The 20,214-nt window shown below is 37.3% G+C and overlaps 1 protein-coding gene across 7 annotated transcripts in view; it reads left to right on the forward strand.

Moving 5' to 3' along the window:
• L3MBTL3 (L3MBTL histone methyl-lysine binding protein 3) overlaps positions 1–20,214 on the forward strand; it is an 80,688-nt gene that overhangs the window by 28,265 nt on the left and 32,209 nt on the right. For all 7 annotated transcript variants that reach the window (XM_061990685.1, XM_061990683.1, XM_061990687.1 and 4 more), the window contains exons 8-12: positions 3,418–3,522; positions 5,007–5,142; positions 10,715–10,806; positions 11,346–11,497; positions 19,998–20,074. In XM_061990685.1, the coding sequence (XP_061846669.1) occupies positions 3,418–3,522; positions 5,007–5,142; positions 10,715–10,806; positions 11,346–11,497; positions 19,998–20,074 (562 nt within the window). The remainder of the gene's footprint in view (positions 1–3,417; positions 3,523–5,006; positions 5,143–10,714; positions 10,807–11,345; positions 11,498–19,997; positions 20,075–20,214) is intronic.

Genomic DNA, 20,214 nt, shown 5'->3' on the forward strand with positions numbered 1-20,214 from the left:
CCATTCTATGATTCTATGACTTGTTCCCATTTTACCTGTCATCTAGTTGGATGTCGCATCATCATCTCTTGCTTGTCCTTTACCTGTTATGGTGGTTTTTGTCATTTCAGTACTTTCTCTAGTGCCATCTCTCTTGCTTGGAAGGGAGCTTGCAAAGCTTCTGTGCTGTTCTCTTGCAAAACCTGACAAAACATGTGAACACACCTCAATTTCTGTACTTCTGCTATATGTATCCAGGATTATATTTAATAATTCTGTTCTTACTTGTAGTTTGTTTCTTGCATCCATTTTTTTATGTTTGTTTTATACTAAATCTTTTTTTGTTCAAGGATTGGCTTTTCAGCTTGCATGTGCATGTGATACTGACATTTAATTGGTGCTTAGGTTACTGAGGTAGAAAAGTCAAGATCTAGGATTGCAATGTATAAAATCCATAGATTTGTAGGTGCCAGCACAAGAGTTACTTGACTCTGCTTAGTCATATTCCCCTGTGCTATATACTGGTTGAAAAGTTAACAAGAAGAAATCTGGATATGTTGTGTTTGTATCTGGAAGGTAGATTTCCAAAGTGTTGCTCTGCCTTGATTGAAGTTTCCTGAAAGGCTTTTGCAGCACATGAGCATATACCAGCCTTTCTGCGCACTGCACATGATGGTAGAGTCTGGAGTTATGTGATATTCCATCTGTTTATTTTTCTCCACGGTATACCATTCTCATTCAATGCATCTTATTTCATATTATCTTTTAAAATATTTAGCCCTTTGGTAACTGTAGAGTTTTATTTAGAGTGCAGTATTTAAAGTCTGCAGTGAACAGAGAATTCTTAATAACACTCAGAAGGGGCCAGGTAGTATTTCTGCATTTTACAGATGAACAAACCACAGGAACAGTAAGGTTAAAAAAACCTGAAACCAAACATCACCACTAGATTAATCTTTTTTTCTCTCATTTTTCCAGTGCAGAAGCAGTACCTTTCATGGCTCTTTTGTACACTTAGTTAAGAGTGGTCAGGATAATGGAGAGTCCTTGACACTTCCTAGTACTTAATTCTTAAATTTCTAGCCTATGACTGACAAGCTGTTATTGCTCCAGTAAAACAGAATTATTGACCCTGGAATTTCTTTTTCTTCCAACTCCTTTGATGTAATCTTTCGGGAGTTGCATGTGTTCCTGCAGTATACATAACCATTTCTAATCTTCAGTCTACCATCTGCTCATTTGCTTACTCCTTTTACTTTTGCTGTTATTTTTTGTCATATCGCTCCTTAACAAAGTATCTTTAAATGTTGATTGTAAAGATAATGTGTAATTTCTAAGCTTGTCACAGTGGGTTTTTTTGGGTGATATATTGACGATAGTGCACAAAATTGAAATCTGTTAAATAGCATTAAAGTTATCAGTCTTCTAAAATTTGCCTGTTACTTTGCTGTAACAGAAACCAAACTAAAGATTGTGTTGCCTAAGAAGTTTTAGATTTTGCAATGGAAAGAATAGTGAGTAATTCATGTCTTAAATGTCAGGAAATACCTGTGTGATAATCGCTTACATTTTAATGTATTGTTTGTAGAATTCTACACTGTTTGTATAGTAATGTTTATTATACAATGAAAGAATAAACAGAGCTGTGACTTTCACATTGTGCTTGAGGAAGTATCCGGAATTATGCACAGTGTAACTTCATTAAACTCACATTGATATTAGAAGTGTTAAGCTAAGCAGGATGATATTAATATGAAATAACTTTTCAAATGCACGTACTGCGGTCAGATGCTTTGATTCCTTAACTGAAGTCTACAAAATGATCTGATATATTTTTAAATAAGGACTTAGAGCTGTGGTTAAACACCTATAGCTGGCCACTTCAGGCTAATTTAAACAGGTCTGATTCTCTGTTTCCTTTCGCTTTGACTGCATATGATATGATATGATATTTGATGCTCTTAGGCCATGCACTGCATTTTTTTTTTCTCCTGGGTTTAGTATTCAATTATATTGGTTGCAGCCAAAGCCACCAAAGAGGGTTCCCTTCCTTCTAACTAGATGAAACTGCTCTGATTACCTCCCTTGGTACTGTTCTCTTTCTATTGACTGCAGAGGTACTGCAAATGGCTAGGGAGCATGTGTAGCTTTTAGACAGGAACAGAAGGAAGAAGCAGCATACAAGATGTGTCTGTGTTTTGTCTGTAACCATTTGGGATATAAAAACTGTCTAGCTGTGAATTTCATAACCTGTGGAAAACTCTTCAGTATTATCCATTTTTTTTCCTGATATTCCCTCCAAATTAACCTTAGTATCTGCTAGCTTCCTTCCTTCTTTAACAGAAGACAGGGAGTGTGTTACACAGTGTGCTGGTACTTTCTGATTGAAAATATCCTTTCCACTTGGCTTTTTTTTTTTAAAATATATTTTTCTGATTTCGTTGCAATGAGATCTAAGGGTATTGATATTCCTGTGATGCAAAAATAATCCTGGAAACAAGCTAATTAGGACCTAACATGCAAAGGAGAAAATGATGACAAAAAGGCCATCCCTGTATCCAAGCAATGTTTTATATTTCTGCCTTGCAGTTTTTCTTTGGTGGCCTGAGATGTGGAAATGAAAAATACAGCATCATTGTTGTGACTGTTAGAGAAATGGTGACCACCAGGTCAAAGTGTAACCGTACTGCCAGAGTGTTACTGAAAATTTTTTGTCGATAATTAGTGAAAAAAGTTGAGGGCAGATTGTGCGGATCTTCTTTCATTTGATAGCATTTTTGCAAGTCCTTTATAATTTTCTTAAGTACTCTCAAGTTTTAACTCATTCTGATACCAACTTTCTTTTCAAACAATCATTAATTTCTCTTTTCCATTCTATGTTTTTGAAAATGCAATTTGTTAATTCTTTCAGAAACATAAAATCATAGAATGGTCGGGGTTGGAAGGGACCTTTAGAGATCACCTAGTCCAACTCCCCTGCAGAAGCAGGTTCACCTAGATCAGGTCGCATAGGAACATGTCCAGGAGGGTCTTGAAGACCTCCAAGGAAAGAGACTCCACAATCCCTCTGGGCAGCCTGTGCCAGGGCTCCCTCACCCTCACAGTGAAATAGTTTTTTCTTATGTTTAAGTGGAACTTTTTGTGTTCCAGCTTCATCCCATTACCTCTTGTTCTGTTGCTAGCTACAATAGAAAAAAGGGATGTTCCAACCTCCTGACACCCACCTCTTAGATATTTATAAATGTTAATAAGATCTCCCCTCAGTCTCCTCTTCTCCAGACTAAACAGCCCCAGTTCCCGCAGCCTTTCCTCATATGAAAGATGTTCCAGTCCCCTGAACATGAATAGTAAATAATCATTGTTCTTTTCCTTATAAAGGTATTCTGTCTTTCTCTGATATACTTTCAGAAGTGTTGAAACAGTTATTTTCCATTGCAGTATCAATCTTTCCCGTATAACAAGAACGGATTCAAAGCAGGGATGAAGCTGGAGGGCGTGGATCCCGAGCACCAGTCGATATATTGTGTGCTCACAGTGGCCGAGGTAAGTAGAGGTTGCGAGCAGCCGTGGTGTGGGATTATAGAAGAGACTGAGTGTGTTTGCTCTTCCCTAGAGGGAGACAAAAACCATACATAGGAAGATAACTTTTAAATTAATAACACTGTTGCATCTACTTCTGTAATCCCACAGTTTATATTTTCAAGACAAAATAAATAAAGACAACTAATCTGCAGTGATTTTACGGAGGTTTGATAGTATTTACAGTTGCTCCATTCACTGACTGAAATACCTAACACTTTTTTTGTGTTGAAATTGTGCTACAATTTTTTCAGGCTGATGGGCTCAGAAATTGTCTGTATTGGCAACTTCAACAAATGATTATTATACCATATAAACTCAGTATGTCTTTTTGCTGCAGTTTATGAAATAATCCTTTTGAATCGGTAGTTTCTTTTCTTTTAGTAATATAAATGAGAAACCCTTTCTCAGTTACTTTTTTTTAATGTCTTTCAAACTTACCTCACATTAGTTTTTACATAGTTTTACCAAGGACTCCTTTTTTTGTTTTGTTTTGTGAATTATAATGGAGAAACAGGAATACTGTAGGTACTCTGCTCTGTATCACTGTTATTCTAAGCAGCTGGAATTTTGAGTTTATAGCCTAGACTTCTGTTTTCCCTTTTTTATTTCTTCATGGACCATAGTAATATGCCATTTCTGTGAATATCTCTTCAATTTTCTTGCAGATGGTGTGTCAATGGTTGAGTAATTCCTGTATATCTTGTGCTCAACACTAAGTGATGGGTTATGTTTTACTGCAGGATTACCTGGATTCTGCATAATTCTGAGATGGCAAACTGAAAGTTATGTTAGAGTGTAAATTAAAAATAAAATAGAGTGACCTTGATGTCAAGAGATTTTCACTGATGACTGCAGGAAAGTTAATGACATTTGTTGTTCAGGAAGATGTGGAGAACTTTTGTAGAGAGAGGGATTTTATGACCTGTTTTTCTCTGCCTCTCAGTGGATAACTTATTACTTCGTGAAATAATGAAGTTCTGGGGGAGACCTCCATTGACTTCTCGACTTTAATAACCATGCTCAGTGTCTCTCTGGAGAGGCTGTTCAACATTAGTTATTGTTGAGTGCTCTCTTACATATTGATTAATCGGGATAACTTGAGAGCATCATTATCTGCGCTTTCTCTGTGATTGTATCAGATTTTTTTTCATGTTGTTCTGTAGGGTTTCTGTTTTATTCTGATGTTGGATTGAACAATTTTCAAGTTTTGGAACACTAATGACAATATCAAGCTTTCAGTTATTTCTTTCACCAGGAGTTACTCAGACTGAGGATAGCTTTCTTTCCTTGTTATCAAATGAAATTATTCATCCACTGTTGGCTTGAGCAGTAAAAGGCTGACTGAAAGCACACTGTCTGTATACGTAGTAGTTAACAGAAACTGTTACATGTAGGGTGAAGATCTTAAAACGTAAGTGTTATTTGTTGTACATTCTTGCTTTTAGGTTTGTGGCTACAGAATACGACTCCATTTTGATGGATATCCAGATTGTTATGATTTCTGGGTGAATGCTGATTCTTCAGACATCCATCCTGTTGGATGGTGTGAGAAAACAGGTCACAAGCTGCATCCACCTAAAGGTATCGTATAGTACAAAACATGTATGTTTTCCATAGCTCTGAGATTGAGAGTATCTGGGTAATGCTGTAATTATTTTTTAGGGACAGAAGCTTTTTGTTTAGTCAGAGCATTCAAACATAGCCAATTAAACTGTACTAAGTGTTGCATAAATCTTGAGGTTGAAATCCTATCTTTTTTATTCAATGGAATTTCAGACAAAACAAGAAAGCTAAATGAACCATAAGAGTAATTCACAAGGCATGAGGAAAGAAAGTTAAGCAACAAACCTAGACCCCAAATGAACACTTATTACAAGTAACAAGGCAGTATACTAGTGACATCTATGCTTAAATTGAGCTCTCACAAGCAACAGTGAATCCTTTTACTAGAAGGTCTTGGGACGTTTTCATTACTAGATATTGAAGACCATTATTGTACATGCCTTGGCACAGACTGACAAAAATTGTGCTCTTGCCGCAAAGAGTAAGCTTGAAATAGAGACAAAAGGAAGGAGAAAAAAGGGTAAGATTACAAGCCCGAAAGCATAGTTTGTACGTGGCTTATGTAAATAGTATGCATGTGTTGAATAATTTGCTTGATTAATTATTCTGTTTCAGGTTTTGTAACTATTCTATTTTGGCAGATGGAGGGCATCTGCACTAAACTGTGCAGTGAAAAAAGTGATAAATGGATTCCTGTTTGGGATATGAAATAAGTATATGGGGATGAATGGGGCAAGTCCTAAAGACAGGAGAGTGTGAAATAAACGAATGGGATGTTTTGACATACACAATGAGGGTAGACTAATGTTTTGAAAGGCTGCAAAATGATGAGCATGGGAAGTCAGCAGGATGTATTATGAAGAATTACAGAACTGTGGATATAACTTCTGGGGTGTGGAAGGTGAGAGTAAAGTCACTGAAAGTGTACAGGCAGAGGGTCTTGCACTGTGGGAGAGGGTGACATTTCTGCAACTGAGCCTTGGAGGAGTATAAGGAAGCGTGTGCTGCTCTGTTAGCACTCTATGAGGTCCACTCTGGCTACAGACAGGAGTGCTCTGTGCTGTTGCGCTAGTATTGGAGTTTTCATGGGCATAGTTCTGCATAACTGCCTGTGTGGAAATAGTTTCTTGAAGATAGTTCTCAGGTTGGCCTGCACTGAAGTATTAAGTTACATGTAGTAAATGAGTAGTCCCCAGTTATAAAGTTATTGACATTATTACAGCATACTTAGTAAATTTTTTTTTTTATGTGATGGAGGTTTGTCGTCTTTTCTGTCTTAAGTGCCAGGTTTAGAAAGCTTAACCTTTTGTTAACAATTAATTATTGCTGCTGGAGTAAAGTTACTGTTTGAGACACTTTTCATGGAAAGTTTCTTCAGTTTCTCTTCTAGTTTTGAATTGGTGGGAAGGTAATTCTTTTGTGTTAATTTTTTTCACCAAACTGAAGGAATGGATAGATCTTTTATTTTGAAAGTCATGGAACCTGTCAGAATTCTTGAGGGAGTCAAGTTAGGAGAATATGTGATGGTGATTCTCAGGGTTCTGCTTGTTATCCTGCACCGCTATGTACTCCTACCATCCCCAGGACATACTCCTGATTTTGAATAGCAAGGCTGTTCTCTGATGTTTTTATCCAGGACCTGCAAAGTGCTGTGATCTGTGCATGGCTTGGCTCTGTCGCTTCGTGTCAGCAGTAAACCATTTCATCATTGATGAGATATGATGCGAATGCTGAAACCTGCTCTTGTACTCATGGGACTTTTGTTGTCCCAATGCAAGCTTGCATGGCGGATGGAAAAGGAACTAGAAATTACAAGAAGTGTGGTAGAGTCATGCACTGAAAGGTGACTAAGAGCAACCAATCATTCATCAGGGATTTTTTTTCTATTTTCACAGCAGGAAGACTTGCACTCCTCATGTTTTTATTTACGTAAAGTTCTGTCATTCTGAAGGGAGAAGATGATGCCGATCTTAGGCTGTTGGGGCTTTATATGTGTTTTTATTGGGTTTGACCCATTGTTTATGTTTTGCCATGATAAGCCATTTTAATAGTTACTTCTTAGTGCCCATTGCAAATCACATGGACACCAAAGCTGATACCTGTAATGACAGAAGGCACAATATCTTACTTAAAATACCACCTCACAGAAGATTCAGAGATTTGCTTTAGCAGCTATTAATTTTCCATATACAATGCAATGTTATGGTCTTTATGGTGTCAACCATAAACTGTTTGAAACCCTGTGGGCTGAGAAAGGAACAGTCACTCCTGATGTCTTTCTCCATAATGCAGCCCCAGTTAATTGTTTCTGCAAGCTTGGGCAGAATTGTGCTGCTTCACAGGAGGAAATTGTACGGAGGGTGTACTCCAGGGACTCTTGGGGGCCCAGTAATTGTATCCTTGTTTTCTGAGAGGGTTGAAAGAGAGTAAATTCCTAGTCAGTCAGTCTTTCCTTGTTAATCTGGAGACCCTGGATGCATGTGAGGCAGTTTATTGTGATGGGAAGGATTTGTGAGGTAACTGAGAAAGGAAGAATATTGTTATAGATGTTTTCTGATAGATGTTTATGTCCTTGTTTATTGAAATGGAAGAGGCAAGTAATTCTTGGTGTCCAGGTGGAACAAGCCTGACAGTGGGGTCCCCATGGCAGCAGAGGCAGCAATTGGCTGCTGCTGAGCTTCCAGCAGACATGGAGGAGTAGAACTGCAAACTCATCTGGGCGTCATGGCAGTAAAAAAGATGGTATTTCAGGGTGCTGTTCATTCTGTGTGCAGAGGAGTTCACTTTCCTGTCCTACACAGGTGGAACTTGCAGAGGAGGGATGCATGTATGTGTGTTCCCAGAATTATCACGGACCCTGCCATGTTAATACTCTTGGGTTTTTGCCTGGATCAAGCCAAAAATTATTTGGATGCAAAAGGGAGAACCTGGTTCAGCAGAGGCTGCCTAATGTTCTGAAACCACTTGAGAGAATTTGCTTTGCAGTCCGCAGAGAAGGGAAGAGCCTTGAAAACTGTCTGCCACTGAAGGTCCTGAAGTAAAATTTGCGTTGACTGTTCTGTATCTACAGTGACTAAATCAAATTCACCTTTGGTCTTTTTTTGAGAGATAAGGTAGGAGGTAGAGATTTCTCTTTGTCACTTGCTGACCCACACTGTCCAGAAACTGTTCCACAGTCTACGGATTTTACTTTTTTTTTTCCCTATGGACTTTGGCCCAGTAGCTGATCCCATGATACATGCAGTAAGTGGGAATTTTGTGTTGTCTAGTGTGAGCTTTGAGTGGGTTTGAATATCCTCTAGAATTACAAAGGCAAAATTAAAGCATTGATACTACATTCCTTTTGTCATTTTTTCAACTGATCTACAACTATAATGTATTAAGTCAAGAGGCAATTGGAGTATAAAGAAAAGTACCATGTTTTGGACTTGAAGGTTAACTTACGTTAGTTGATATTTAAAATGAAAATTGAGAAGTGCAGTTCTGTAGAATGTAAAGTTTAAGGATGCTTTACTTGTGTCTCCTTGCAAAAGATGAGATTCTCAGAAGGTTAAGCAGAGCTGTTATCTGTGGCATATTTGAGTAACACTTCAAATAGTCAAGAGATGACATATTTTGGCAGTTCAGGCAGTCACTTACTGAAAATGGTGGTGGTTTTGGTCTTTTTTTACTGGGCTGTGACATATGAACTAAAATAGGTGTTCCTATAACTATTGTGTAACAGGCAAATATAGAAAAAAAGACTATTTGCTTACAACTCTCAGCATTGTTTTACAGATTAGAAGTACATACAGTTCCTTGTGAATTATTTTATTCAGTTCAATATATCCTGAATTATTTCTTTTTTTCTCTAAGAAAATAGAAGAAGCAAACCATCAGCAGAAATTTAGATTTCTTCCCAGAGGTTTTATATCTAGGAAACAAAATGCAGAAAGTCCATGCAGAGGACAAGTTACCCTGTAAATACGTAAGGAGTCCTGGGGCATTTATGATATAAACAACTGTTTTGATATGATATAGGGAGTTTTAAAGCTAAGAGTAGTCATACTGTGTTAGTGATAATGATAGCCTAAGGACATAGTAGGGTAAAGTGTAGGAGGAAAGTTGGGTGGTTTTTTTTGTTGTTGTTAGACTGACTGGTTTAGTGGGAAGAGATTTAGGACCTGTAGGCCCTTTACTGTCTCTGAAGTAGAAGCAAGAGGCTGAAAAGCAGCTGCAGAGTATTTGCCCTGAGCTTGTTCATTGTATGTGTGTCAGACCACTGAAGGGAAGTTAGTTGCTGCCTGCAAGACAGAGACACGGAGGTGACTTATAACCTGTGTCTCTTGGAGAATCACAGAATCACACAGTATCTTAAGAAATATGAGAAATATGCTTGGAGGGAGAGAGATCATAGTATTAAACTGATGTCTTACTGAGATGGACTTTTGATACTGGTAGAATTGTGGATATTTCATATGAGGAAAGGCTGCGGGAACTGGGGCTGTTTAGACGAGAAAAGAGGAGACCGAGGGGGGATCTTATTAATATTTACAAATATCTAAATGGTGGGTGTTAGGAGATTGGGACATCCCTTTTTTTCTATGGTATCTAGCAACAGGACAAGGGGTAATAGGATGAAGCTGGAACACAAAAAGTTCCATTTAAACTTAAGAAAAAACTATTTTACTGTTCAGATGAGGGAGCCCTGGCACAGGCTGCCCAGGGACGATGTGGAGTCTCCTTCCTTGGAGGTCTTCAAGGCCCACCTGGACAAATTCCTATGTGACTTGATCTAGGTGAACCTGCTTCTGCAGGGAGCTTGGACTAGGTGATCTCTAAAGGTCCCTTCCAACCCCTGCCATTCTATGATACTAGTTTTAAGGCTTCCCCTAGGTGTTCTACCCCTTGAGGACCTTCCGTTTCCTTGACAGACGGGACTGCAAGGTTTGGAGGTCTGGGATAGAGCAGTGATTTTGTAAGAAATTATCTCCTGCTTGTTTGGAAGGTGAAATAGAAACTGAGCTGAAATCTTACCTAGTATTTTAGTTATATGACTATTCTTCCTCCCAGGTGAAGATTAGGAACAATTTAAATGCTGGTCGTAGCCAACTATAAAAAATAATAATATGCATCTCAAAAAAGAGTATTTTGCTTAACTAGTGTAAAGAAAGCTTGACATTTCGGTAAGGAAGCTCAGACAGCCCTAAATAAAGAATATGATTACTTTTGTAATATCAGATGACCAAATAAAAATAGAAAAGCTTTATCAACTTTCTTTGAAACTCTATGAGCTTCTCTAAAGTGTGTCTTGCTAAAATTTCAAGTAATCCAAACTAGTACTCCCTTAGAGACTCGTTGAGTTCATATGGGGGTAGAATTAATAAGTAGTTTTAAAGTGAATTTTCCCAGCATAGTCTGTATAAAATTAGAAAAAATAGCTAACGGTGCATGATCTTTTCAGTGTTGAAGTTGTAAGAAACAGTTCAGAAGTGGATGGAAAAAAATAATTTCATCGGTCATGATAACATCTCCTACATGCATCTTGAGTTTCATGCCTTTCTTGCCCTTTCATGTCGTTTCTTGCCCTTGTCTTATGACCCCCATTTAGGATATAAGGAAGAAGAATTCAACTGGCCCTCATACCTAAAAGCATGCAAGGCTCAAGCTGCTCCTAAATCACTGTTTGAAAACCAGAATGCAGTAAGTACCCATTTGTTACGAATGGTGTGGAAAGTTGCTAGTACACTCGTGTGGTGGAGACTCACAGCATAATTCAGTGATGGCAGATTTAAGACCTGAAATACAAAATAAAAACATTTACAACAAATTCAGTAACAATCTCTACTTCAGTTCACCTCTACAGTTCTGATCCATTAATTTTTTACTAATCTGTTTTAAATATCTGATCTGACACATAAAAAAATGTTGTATTAAATGAAATTTAAGACTTGTTAGTACTGTGTCTTGCACCAAAATGTTGGGGAACAAGCAGTACCTTTCAGAATGTCTTGAGAGAGTTAAAACTATCACATTTAATTTTAGCAGCATGTTTAGGGTTTTTTTATTTCACGAGTCTCTGTGTTTGAGCGTCTCTCATGTCAGCTAATTAAGCTGCTGCCACTCTGTTGAGGCGGCTAATTGGGAAACTTAGAAATGACATGACTGTATTTATTGTGGACACTGGGGAGATTTCGGGATTTATAGTATTTATCTTCAATTAAATGTCTTTCTCTGTGTAGACAGTGATTCCGTCGGGATTTCGAGTGGGGATGAAACTGGAAGCTGTAGACAAGAAGAACCCGACTTTCATTTGTGTTGCTACGGTAACAGACATGGTGGACAATCGTTTTCTGGTTCATTTTGACAACTGGGATGAGAGTTACGACTACTGGTATGAAGTATTTGTTTTATATCCTAGTGATATGTATCAGAAATGTGTTAGCTTTAAGGACTATTTTGTGTCTTACTTTGTAGACTGTAGACACAGTTACTGTACCAACTTTAGTTGGATTTGTAATCATGGCTACCAAACTATGTCCCAGTGATAACACTGGAGGAATCAAATTTCCCATGTCAAGTTACACATAAAAAAATAGGAGATTGTGCTAAATGAATGTCTGCATGTGCTACTACATCTGGAGTCGTGAATTAATTTCTCATTTCAATTACATAGTGTCCCTGACGTTGATATCTTTAGTGAAGAATATACACTGTGATAATGTGACTGATTGTACTTGGGATCTGGTTAAAATACAGTTGTAAATTGAAAGGAAGGCTGCATTTTTTCATAAGGTTCTTGATCCACTTTGTTTTTCAGACCAAACCTTAGCCATCTTTAGCAGCAAAACCTGGGTTTAGTCTTTGTGTTGTATGTCCCTCTGAGAATTCGGATCCTACTCTCCTGAGCTGTTCTAGAGATGACCTTTCTGCATGTTGTATGGTGGAGAGGCTTTGCATATCTATATAAAATAAAATCAGTTGATGGAGCAGGACAAACTATTAGCATAAAGATACCAAAAGAAATTCAGGCTTTAACTGTCACAGTGCAGGTGTGCATTTGCATTTGCACCTTCTTTTGTCATTTAAAGCAAAGTAAGATACCTTAGATGCTTTTAAGAGTAAGTTACTGCAGGACAGGTAGAGCATTTTAAGCCCATGTCTTGGTTTTGGCAGCGGCAACTTAATTGTATAGCTGAGCCTATGAAAGTAGATGAGGAAAATTTTGTATTTGATGACTGCTTAGACACTACATCAGTGAGAATGACATGAAACTATTACATAACTTCAAAATTTTGAGAGCCCATCTCTCGAAATAATAATTGCATGGGCTACATGACAAGCTGTAGGAGAACTAAATTATTAAAACAGCGGGGAACAGGGATTTCAGTGAAGTTAAGAACTGAGTGTCAAGGTAATAGGCCATATGAGTCAAAGGCCAGAAAGATTAGAGATTATTTCCATGAAGAAGTAACACAGAACATCTACTTCCTCTACAAAGCAGTAGGAAACTGGGGAACGGGAAAAGATATTCTAAATTTCCCGACACTTGAATGCTTGCTAGTAACAGTTGTGCCGTTAATTAATAATGAAAACAGCAGTTAGGCAAGGCCTTCATGACAACTAAAATGCAGTGCAACCTGTAGTTTGTTCAGAGATGGCATAGGTATCTGTGTAAAACATTTCACTGTACATAGCAGACATACACTGAATTTCAGTCTTGTTAGTATTCTCATGTCAAGGAATTTTGTCCACCAGTCTTCTCAGAAGAGGGAAAAGCAGTTTCTGAGTACATAACCAGGTTTTACATTTTCTCAGGCATAATATTCTGATGTAAGTTTTATGAATTTCATATGTAGAATACACCAAATAATATCTTCTTAAAGGATAAGGGAAAACTGAAGTGGAAAATGTTTAGAAGTTTGAGAATCCATTGGAGCTGTATTTATACTGAAGCCAAGATGAAGATTTGTTCTTTTGGTGAAAGCATAAAGTACTTTTCTTGGAAGGAGCAAGAAGATGCTACTGGAAGTACTGTGCATAGAAGTTAAATTCTGAGTGGCACGACATTCCTCTGCATTATTGCTGTGATTGAGAATGGGAGTGAACAGAGGAGGAAAATAGTAGTGGATAGTCTGACCAAAAGAGAGCCTGAAAACATATCCTGAGTGCATCCCACTTATTTTTTAATTTGAAATAACAGGTTTGTAGGGGCTTTAAAATATCTTAAGTCCCAAAAATTCATATCTACCAAGTGGTGTCTGTAACTAAAAATGGAAAGTTCTCTTTGGGATTACTCAGAGCAGAGCCATACTTCTCTACATCTGCATGTTAATTTCAGTTTCAGAATTACAATGAATAATTAAAATGAAGAAGAAATTATGTATTTAGTGTATGTAGTTTATTCTTTTCAAACAAATACCTTTTTTTTTTCTCTATGCCTTTTTTTTATTTAGTTAGTTTGAGCAGACTGAACGTTTTTCATTGAGGTTAAAAATTCTTTACTCTTCTTGGATGACTAAAAGACAGTTGACTAATTCTACTGGGCTCAGGCAACAGAAATCTATTACCATCACCTAATATTTTTTTAGTCTTCAGATTTAAAGCCTGAAGATACTCTTCCTGACTTTTTCCTGAGCACTAGAAAATCCATTAATGTTTGAAAATAAGTATCCTGTTTATAATGACTCAACTCTTCAATGTGTGGTGGAGATACTTTCAGTGTATTATAAATCCCATTAAATTGTCTTTTGGCAACAGCTTTTAGAGGGAGGAAAAGTGAAGAAAATGGACAAGTTAAGACTGCTTTAGGAAGGATAATTTTTTACCAATACTACATGTGCCATCAGGTCTTTTCCATCTGTTCTATCTCTTGATGAAACAGATAATATTTCTTTGAGAGCTAAATACATTCTCTTTGAGTGAAATTTCCAAATTTTCTTAAGATTGGTTGGATCTGGAAATAGCTTTTGGGAATCTTTGCATATGTCTGAACTATGAACTAGCTACAGGTCCACCTTGACTTTCAGATCTCCATTCTCTTTCAGGTGTTCTGCTTACACATATATTTACATCACCTCAGATTCTGATTTTTTTTGTGACCAAACCCAAATACAGCCAGAACTTGCACAGGGATGAAGTTGTGCTAACGTGTTGCCATTTGCCCATTTCAAAGGGTGATAAGGAAGGCTTCCAGGCAGCAAAGACATTCCTCCCTAGCAGCTTCGGTTTGGGAGCAATTGCTAGACATTTTCTATTTAGGAGATTGGCTCAGCTGAGGATAAAAAAGGACCGCGTTGGACAGTGAGGGAAGCACAAAAGTGCAGATATCCAGATTTCCTGGCCATTTCAAGGTGTCGTAAGGCAAGCTGGCAGCCAGCAAAGGCATTCCTTCCTAATATCTTTGATTTGGGAGCAATCACTGTCTTGAAAACATCCCTCTCTCACAGGACAAATGAAGCAATGGCAGCACTAGACATGCTGCAGCCAAAATTTGCTGGGTCACAGGGCTCTGACTGTCTTTGTCCACAACTTGCTCTGAACTTCTCCTGCAGAGAAAGTGATACAGTAAGCTCTTGGGATCAGCTTACCAAGAATGTGAGAAAATAAGGTGTCCCATGTTACACTTACTGTCCTTCTTGCATAGAAAAACAGATTCTAAAGCACTTGGTGAAGACAAAATCAACTTTTGATTTTCTGAACCATTTTCTGATCTGCGTGAGTTTGTAATCAGACTGGATTTTAGTGTGAGACTAAATAATAGGCCAGTGTTACTCTCCACCAGCATCTTCTACTTTGCTAACCAAGTCCTTAAAAGTTGTACTGTGCTTGCTTCATTTTTGCAGCAATTAACTTTGCTTCACTCTCTCTTTGAAAGAAATAGTCTTTTTGAAGGAGTTATATTATACCAAAAAGAAGAAGAAACAATCTTAAGGAGCCATGAGTTATGCTACCTACTACTGCTAACTACTCAAGTGGATAATGAACCAGTATCTGACCCCCAAGCTCTAAAATTTCATGCAAGTCACCATGCAACTCTCTCATTGGAGTTTAAATAGAAAAGACGGTAATTTGCTTTACTGTACCACCCCTGGATGCATACTGTAACGCCATATTTTCAGAAGTCCTGATCTAAAGTAAAACTAGCTTTATGCGTGTCAATGATGAAATGTTCTCACTTATGCACTAGATGGGGCTGCAGGATGGTTTCTGTATTTTTCTTTCTTTCTTTTTTTTTTTCCCTTCTTTTTTTCTGCACACTTAGTTGACTGACATCTCACAAGAAGATATATAAGTAGCGTTATTGAGGGCATATTATTATGTATGGGTGTGATGTAAATATGAGTGAGGTTTTTATAGATTTTCATTTCAGATTGCGTTTAATAAAGTGAAAGTCAAAATACTAAAAGATTTGGTTTTGCAGAAGGGGAAATGTGAAATTACTTCAAAACAGAAAATGAGTATAATATATACAGCTTACTTTAAAGAAAATGAAGATGACCAAATAAAAACTCTGTCGATCTTTAGGTGGAGACCTAATAGGAGAATATTTTTCTAAAATAATGGAGTATTCTTGTGGTTTTTTTTTTAAACAACTGACATTACAATCCATCTCATTTGTTAATAATTTAAAAAGCTTTATATATGAAACAGATTTTTGGGAAAATGTAACAAGACCCCTAAAGTGACCAACATAAAAATACTAAGTCTTCTTCCATGTCTGTAACTCAGTGGAGCTGCTGTTTGGTCTGTCCCTCTGCATAGTTCTCTTACAGGTTCAGATGATGTGCTCTGCTGCTTTTGTCTCTGCTTCAGCTTCCTAGCTTAGCTTCAGTGTGTGCTGTGGAAAATGGATGTCTTTTTCTGTCTGCATGTTCTGACAAAACATGGATTGCAAGGGACTTGATTTGTGTTGACATTATAATCTTGCTGTATTAGTTGAGTATGTGTCAGCACTCCACTGCTTGGTAGTGGTGCTCCGCTGTGTTCCAGGAGTAGATCGGTTTGGAGGTGTAAAATTCTTCAACTCCTGCTAGTGGTGGTAATATATTTTGGCCTAGCAAGCATCTTCACAATTCATGGATCATTGTGTTTTATGAGGTGCATGAGCTGGGTGATATACCTTCTGTTTTGGAATAAAGGAGATATAAAGCTGTGGGATGCGGTGAATTAGTTGTGGAAAGTCAAAGTAGCCTTTAGCATTCTAGCTGAGAAGTCTTGGGCTTAGTCTGATAGACTGCTGTTGTTCTTCTAAACTAGATAATAAGTCCATGAAATAACACACATTAAAGCATAGTAGTTTAAGTTGTATATGACTTCTACTGATCTGTACTTTTTTATTGTTAAATGGACTGTTAGAAGCTAAAAGGCTATGTGAAATCAGTAGGTAAAGATGGACTATGTGACCTGATTTTGCTGGAACGGGGCTGGGGTTTTTTTCCTAAGGCCACTGTGGTTACAGAAGTTTCTTACAGGTTCATCTGTAATGACTGAGGTTTTCTGTTGTGGATGTTTTATAGTGCTATTTTGCAGTGCTGTGATGGGTGACATTTGTTCCATGTTCTCTCCTATTGCTATAATGTCAGAGCATCTTCCAGGAGTGTATCTTTCATTGCAACGTATCTTGGTCCCTTGCTGCTTCTTGAATCTTCAAGGCAAGAAGTGTGTGCGGTGACATTTACTTTTCAGAATTTAAAAAAAAAAACTATGTTCAAACTGTGCTTGAAAAACAGAACAAATGCATTTTAAGATTTGTGCTAATAAGTGTTTTTACCTGTCTACCTCATTATTTTAAGTATAATACTGACGATATCATAATGACTCTTACCTCCCAAATTTAGCTCCGAAGACTTTTGAATATAATTTGTGGACTTTTCTCCAAAGCATTTCAGGAAGTAAGAAGATATATCCCTCTAGTGCAGAAGAATACCATATAAACGTCTTCTGTGTAAAACTTAAACTTGAGAGGGATAGAAATCTAGAATTATCACAAAAGTCCTTTTGCTTCCTTTTATTAATGGCAGCCTCAATGATTTAATAAGTACCTGGTGTGATACTATAAATACTAAATACATACAATATAGCTTTATCTATTGTAGTAGGACAAAGGGTTGGTATTCTTGAAGTGAGTTGAATCCTTGGCTATTGTCAGAACTATTAGAGAGTCTCTCAAAGGTAGGTTTTATCTGCTAGAAATTGATCTGTTTGACATCGTTACAAAGACGTACTAGCAGCACTGTCTTGTACATAAAGCCACAAGACAATTATAGTATGTTGACCAATGTTTTTCATCATTAGTGTTTGAATCTTTTTAGATAAAAGGCCAGAGGAGTGTTTGTTGTGAGACAATGCTTCTAAGGCACCCAACCTACGTTTATGTCATTGGAGTACATCCATACATCATATAAAGACATCATATAAAAGCACTTCTCAGGTTTTTTTTTAAAGGTTGTTATTCAATGTATTCTAAATATGATGTGTTCCTTTGTTTTATGAAGCACCAGTTCAAAACTGCAGTGTGATAGTAGCCTGGGGTTCAGTCTACAGTCTTTCCTATGCTGTTTCCTCTTACAAGTCCTTAAAACATGTTTGTATTCAAGGTCTGCAGTTAGTGTTTTGATCTGAGCCTTAGGGTGCCTGCAAATTTACCTTCAACTTCTTTTTCTGTCATGCACGGTTCATTGCACCCTTTCTGGTATAACATTATCAAAGTGGTATTATTAAAGTATATAAATTAGTACTGCTAATTAAAGAGATTTAATTAATATGAGCTTCCAGAATGGTAATACTTTCTGGGTAGATAAAGTTAATGATTATTTTGTAACAATCAGGGAGAGCAGAACCACTATTCAGGTGCTTTACATTAGTATCTCCTGGGCTTGGGGGAAAGGAAGAGATGTTAATAAAACACGTTACTCTCCAGCCATTAAGAGTTGAGACATTGACTTTGGAGAGATATTAAATAGAAACTGGATCACAATGAGTGTTTCAGTGTTTTATGCAATGATTGTTTTATATGAACTACATGTCTTCATTGCTTGTCTTCTAATTATTTGAGGAATGTTTGTAAAGCAATGTTCCTTCAGCAAGATGGGGAGAGACTACCATTTGGCTGCTTAAGCTTGGTTTCTTGATCCTTCCCTGGAGAACAGGGAATGAAGGCCTTAGCTACTTCAGCTTACTGAGGCTGCAGTTACTTCACCTTGGTAGGTCATTGGAATGAGTAATACACTGGGCTTGTGGCCGCTGAAGAGGTGGAAGTGCTGATGGGAGGGCATGTAGATGGTAATTTTTAGTGTCAGCTACTGAAGCACCTTCAAGGTTAGTAAATAGTGGAAGAAAGAGTGCAGTGGAGTGTTGGACTTATCAGTAAAAGAAGCGAATTAGGTGGGACAGGCTCTTAAGAGAAGAAAGGTCCCAATGGCCAGATTAACATGGGAATTACATGGTTACATGAGTTTCCAGCTCAAGGCAAACAGTAAGTTCACATGGTGTAGTGCAGTGCCATGCAGACTGATGATAGTTTTCTGTGTCAGCATGGTGTTCCTTAGTCACTCTGGCTATATAAATACTCTCTACTTCGTTGAAAAGTACTGTTAATTGTTCAGTCAATTAAAAAACAGTCATTAAGCATAGATGCAGACATAGGGATGGTGCATGTTTCATAGCACTCAGGTGGCTTTGTACTTTTCCTTTATATGAGTCTTAATTTTTACTCTTCCTAATAATACTACTAATAACATAATATTACATCATTAATAAATAATAAATGCATCATATATTTTATACACTATATGATACTGTACATAATGTTATGATATAATAATATAACAATATGTAAGGAAATTAAATAGTTCTTCATATGATAATTTAATAATACTGAATGTTTAAACAGTTTCTCTCGCATCTGCTTTTATAATAATTATATTTTCGCAGTCTGTATGGATTTTTTGTATTGCTAACTGAACTTGATATTCAGCACCCACTGCAGTCTGCTTTCTTCTAAGCACAGTGTGGCTGAACCAGTGAATGCAGTGAAAAAATCTCATCTTGCTTCAGACAGATGCAAGTATATGTCAAGTGTTATATACCTCTGTTAGTCTTCAGTGGTTCTTGTGGCATGCCACAGGCGACACAAAATTTTATGCACATGACAGAAAAGATTGGAAGCTGTTACTCCCTTGAGTAAGAGAGTTTGATCAGCGTTTTTAGAGCAATTTGCAGTCATGGATTACTGATTAGTTCTGGATTCTTTCAGGCCGTTTGGGGCCTAAAATGCTGTTTTAATCTTTTTTTGCTGGCGTTTTTCCTCAGACTTAGTTTGCCTGTGTACTACTGGCTTGTAATAACATGTTTATAGCTCCATTCAAACTGCTCAGAATCTGGGTTTGAATTTTTACTTGTTATTGACAGTGCATTGAAGTTACATGTGATTAATTTCTAATCTGCCTCCTGATACAACTTGGATCACTAATCAAGGTCTTTCAGCTCTTGGTTTAAAGTTTTGGTCTGACATTACACAACTTCATATATCTTTGACAGGATTAATGTGTTCTTCCAACCAACCAATATGTTTCTGCCAGGAGTCTCTACATGTGAATTTTTCAGGTGCAGCATCATAGTTTCTCAGTGGAGATCTACCACTGACTTAAAGGACTTTATTTTTTGATCTGCCACTGAAATTGTAAATAAAGCCTTATGCTTCTTTAGGTGTTAACGAGTCTGTGTTAAATATATTCATACCTTCAGGTTATGTTTGCAGTTTAAGAACAAATCGGAGGTGTCATAAATGATTTTGGAATTTGTTAAATCTTTTTGTATGTCTTGTTTTCTAAGAATAGTAAGATGTCTGAAGAACTGCATTATCAATCCCCCTTTTTATCTGCCTTCTCCAGGTGTGAGGCAGCTAGCCCACATATTCATCCTGTTGGATGGTGTAAAGAACATAAAAGAACTCTCATCACCCCACCAGGTTTGTATCTTATAAAAGACTGAAGGAGATTATAGCCAGCTAGCAGCTTATTGTTAATTCTCCTGAATTTTTCTTTCTTTAATTAAGAATTGGTATTTGGGGGGCTTCTAAATTTTTTACAGAGCATAATATGCTGGAAG

This window comes from Colius striatus, chromosome 2 (genome assembly GCF_028858725.1).
Source record: "Colius striatus isolate bColStr4 chromosome 2, bColStr4.1.hap1, whole genome shotgun sequence".
In the NCBI taxonomy this organism is placed as follows: Eukaryota; Metazoa; Chordata; class Aves; order Coliiformes; family Coliidae; genus Colius; species Colius striatus.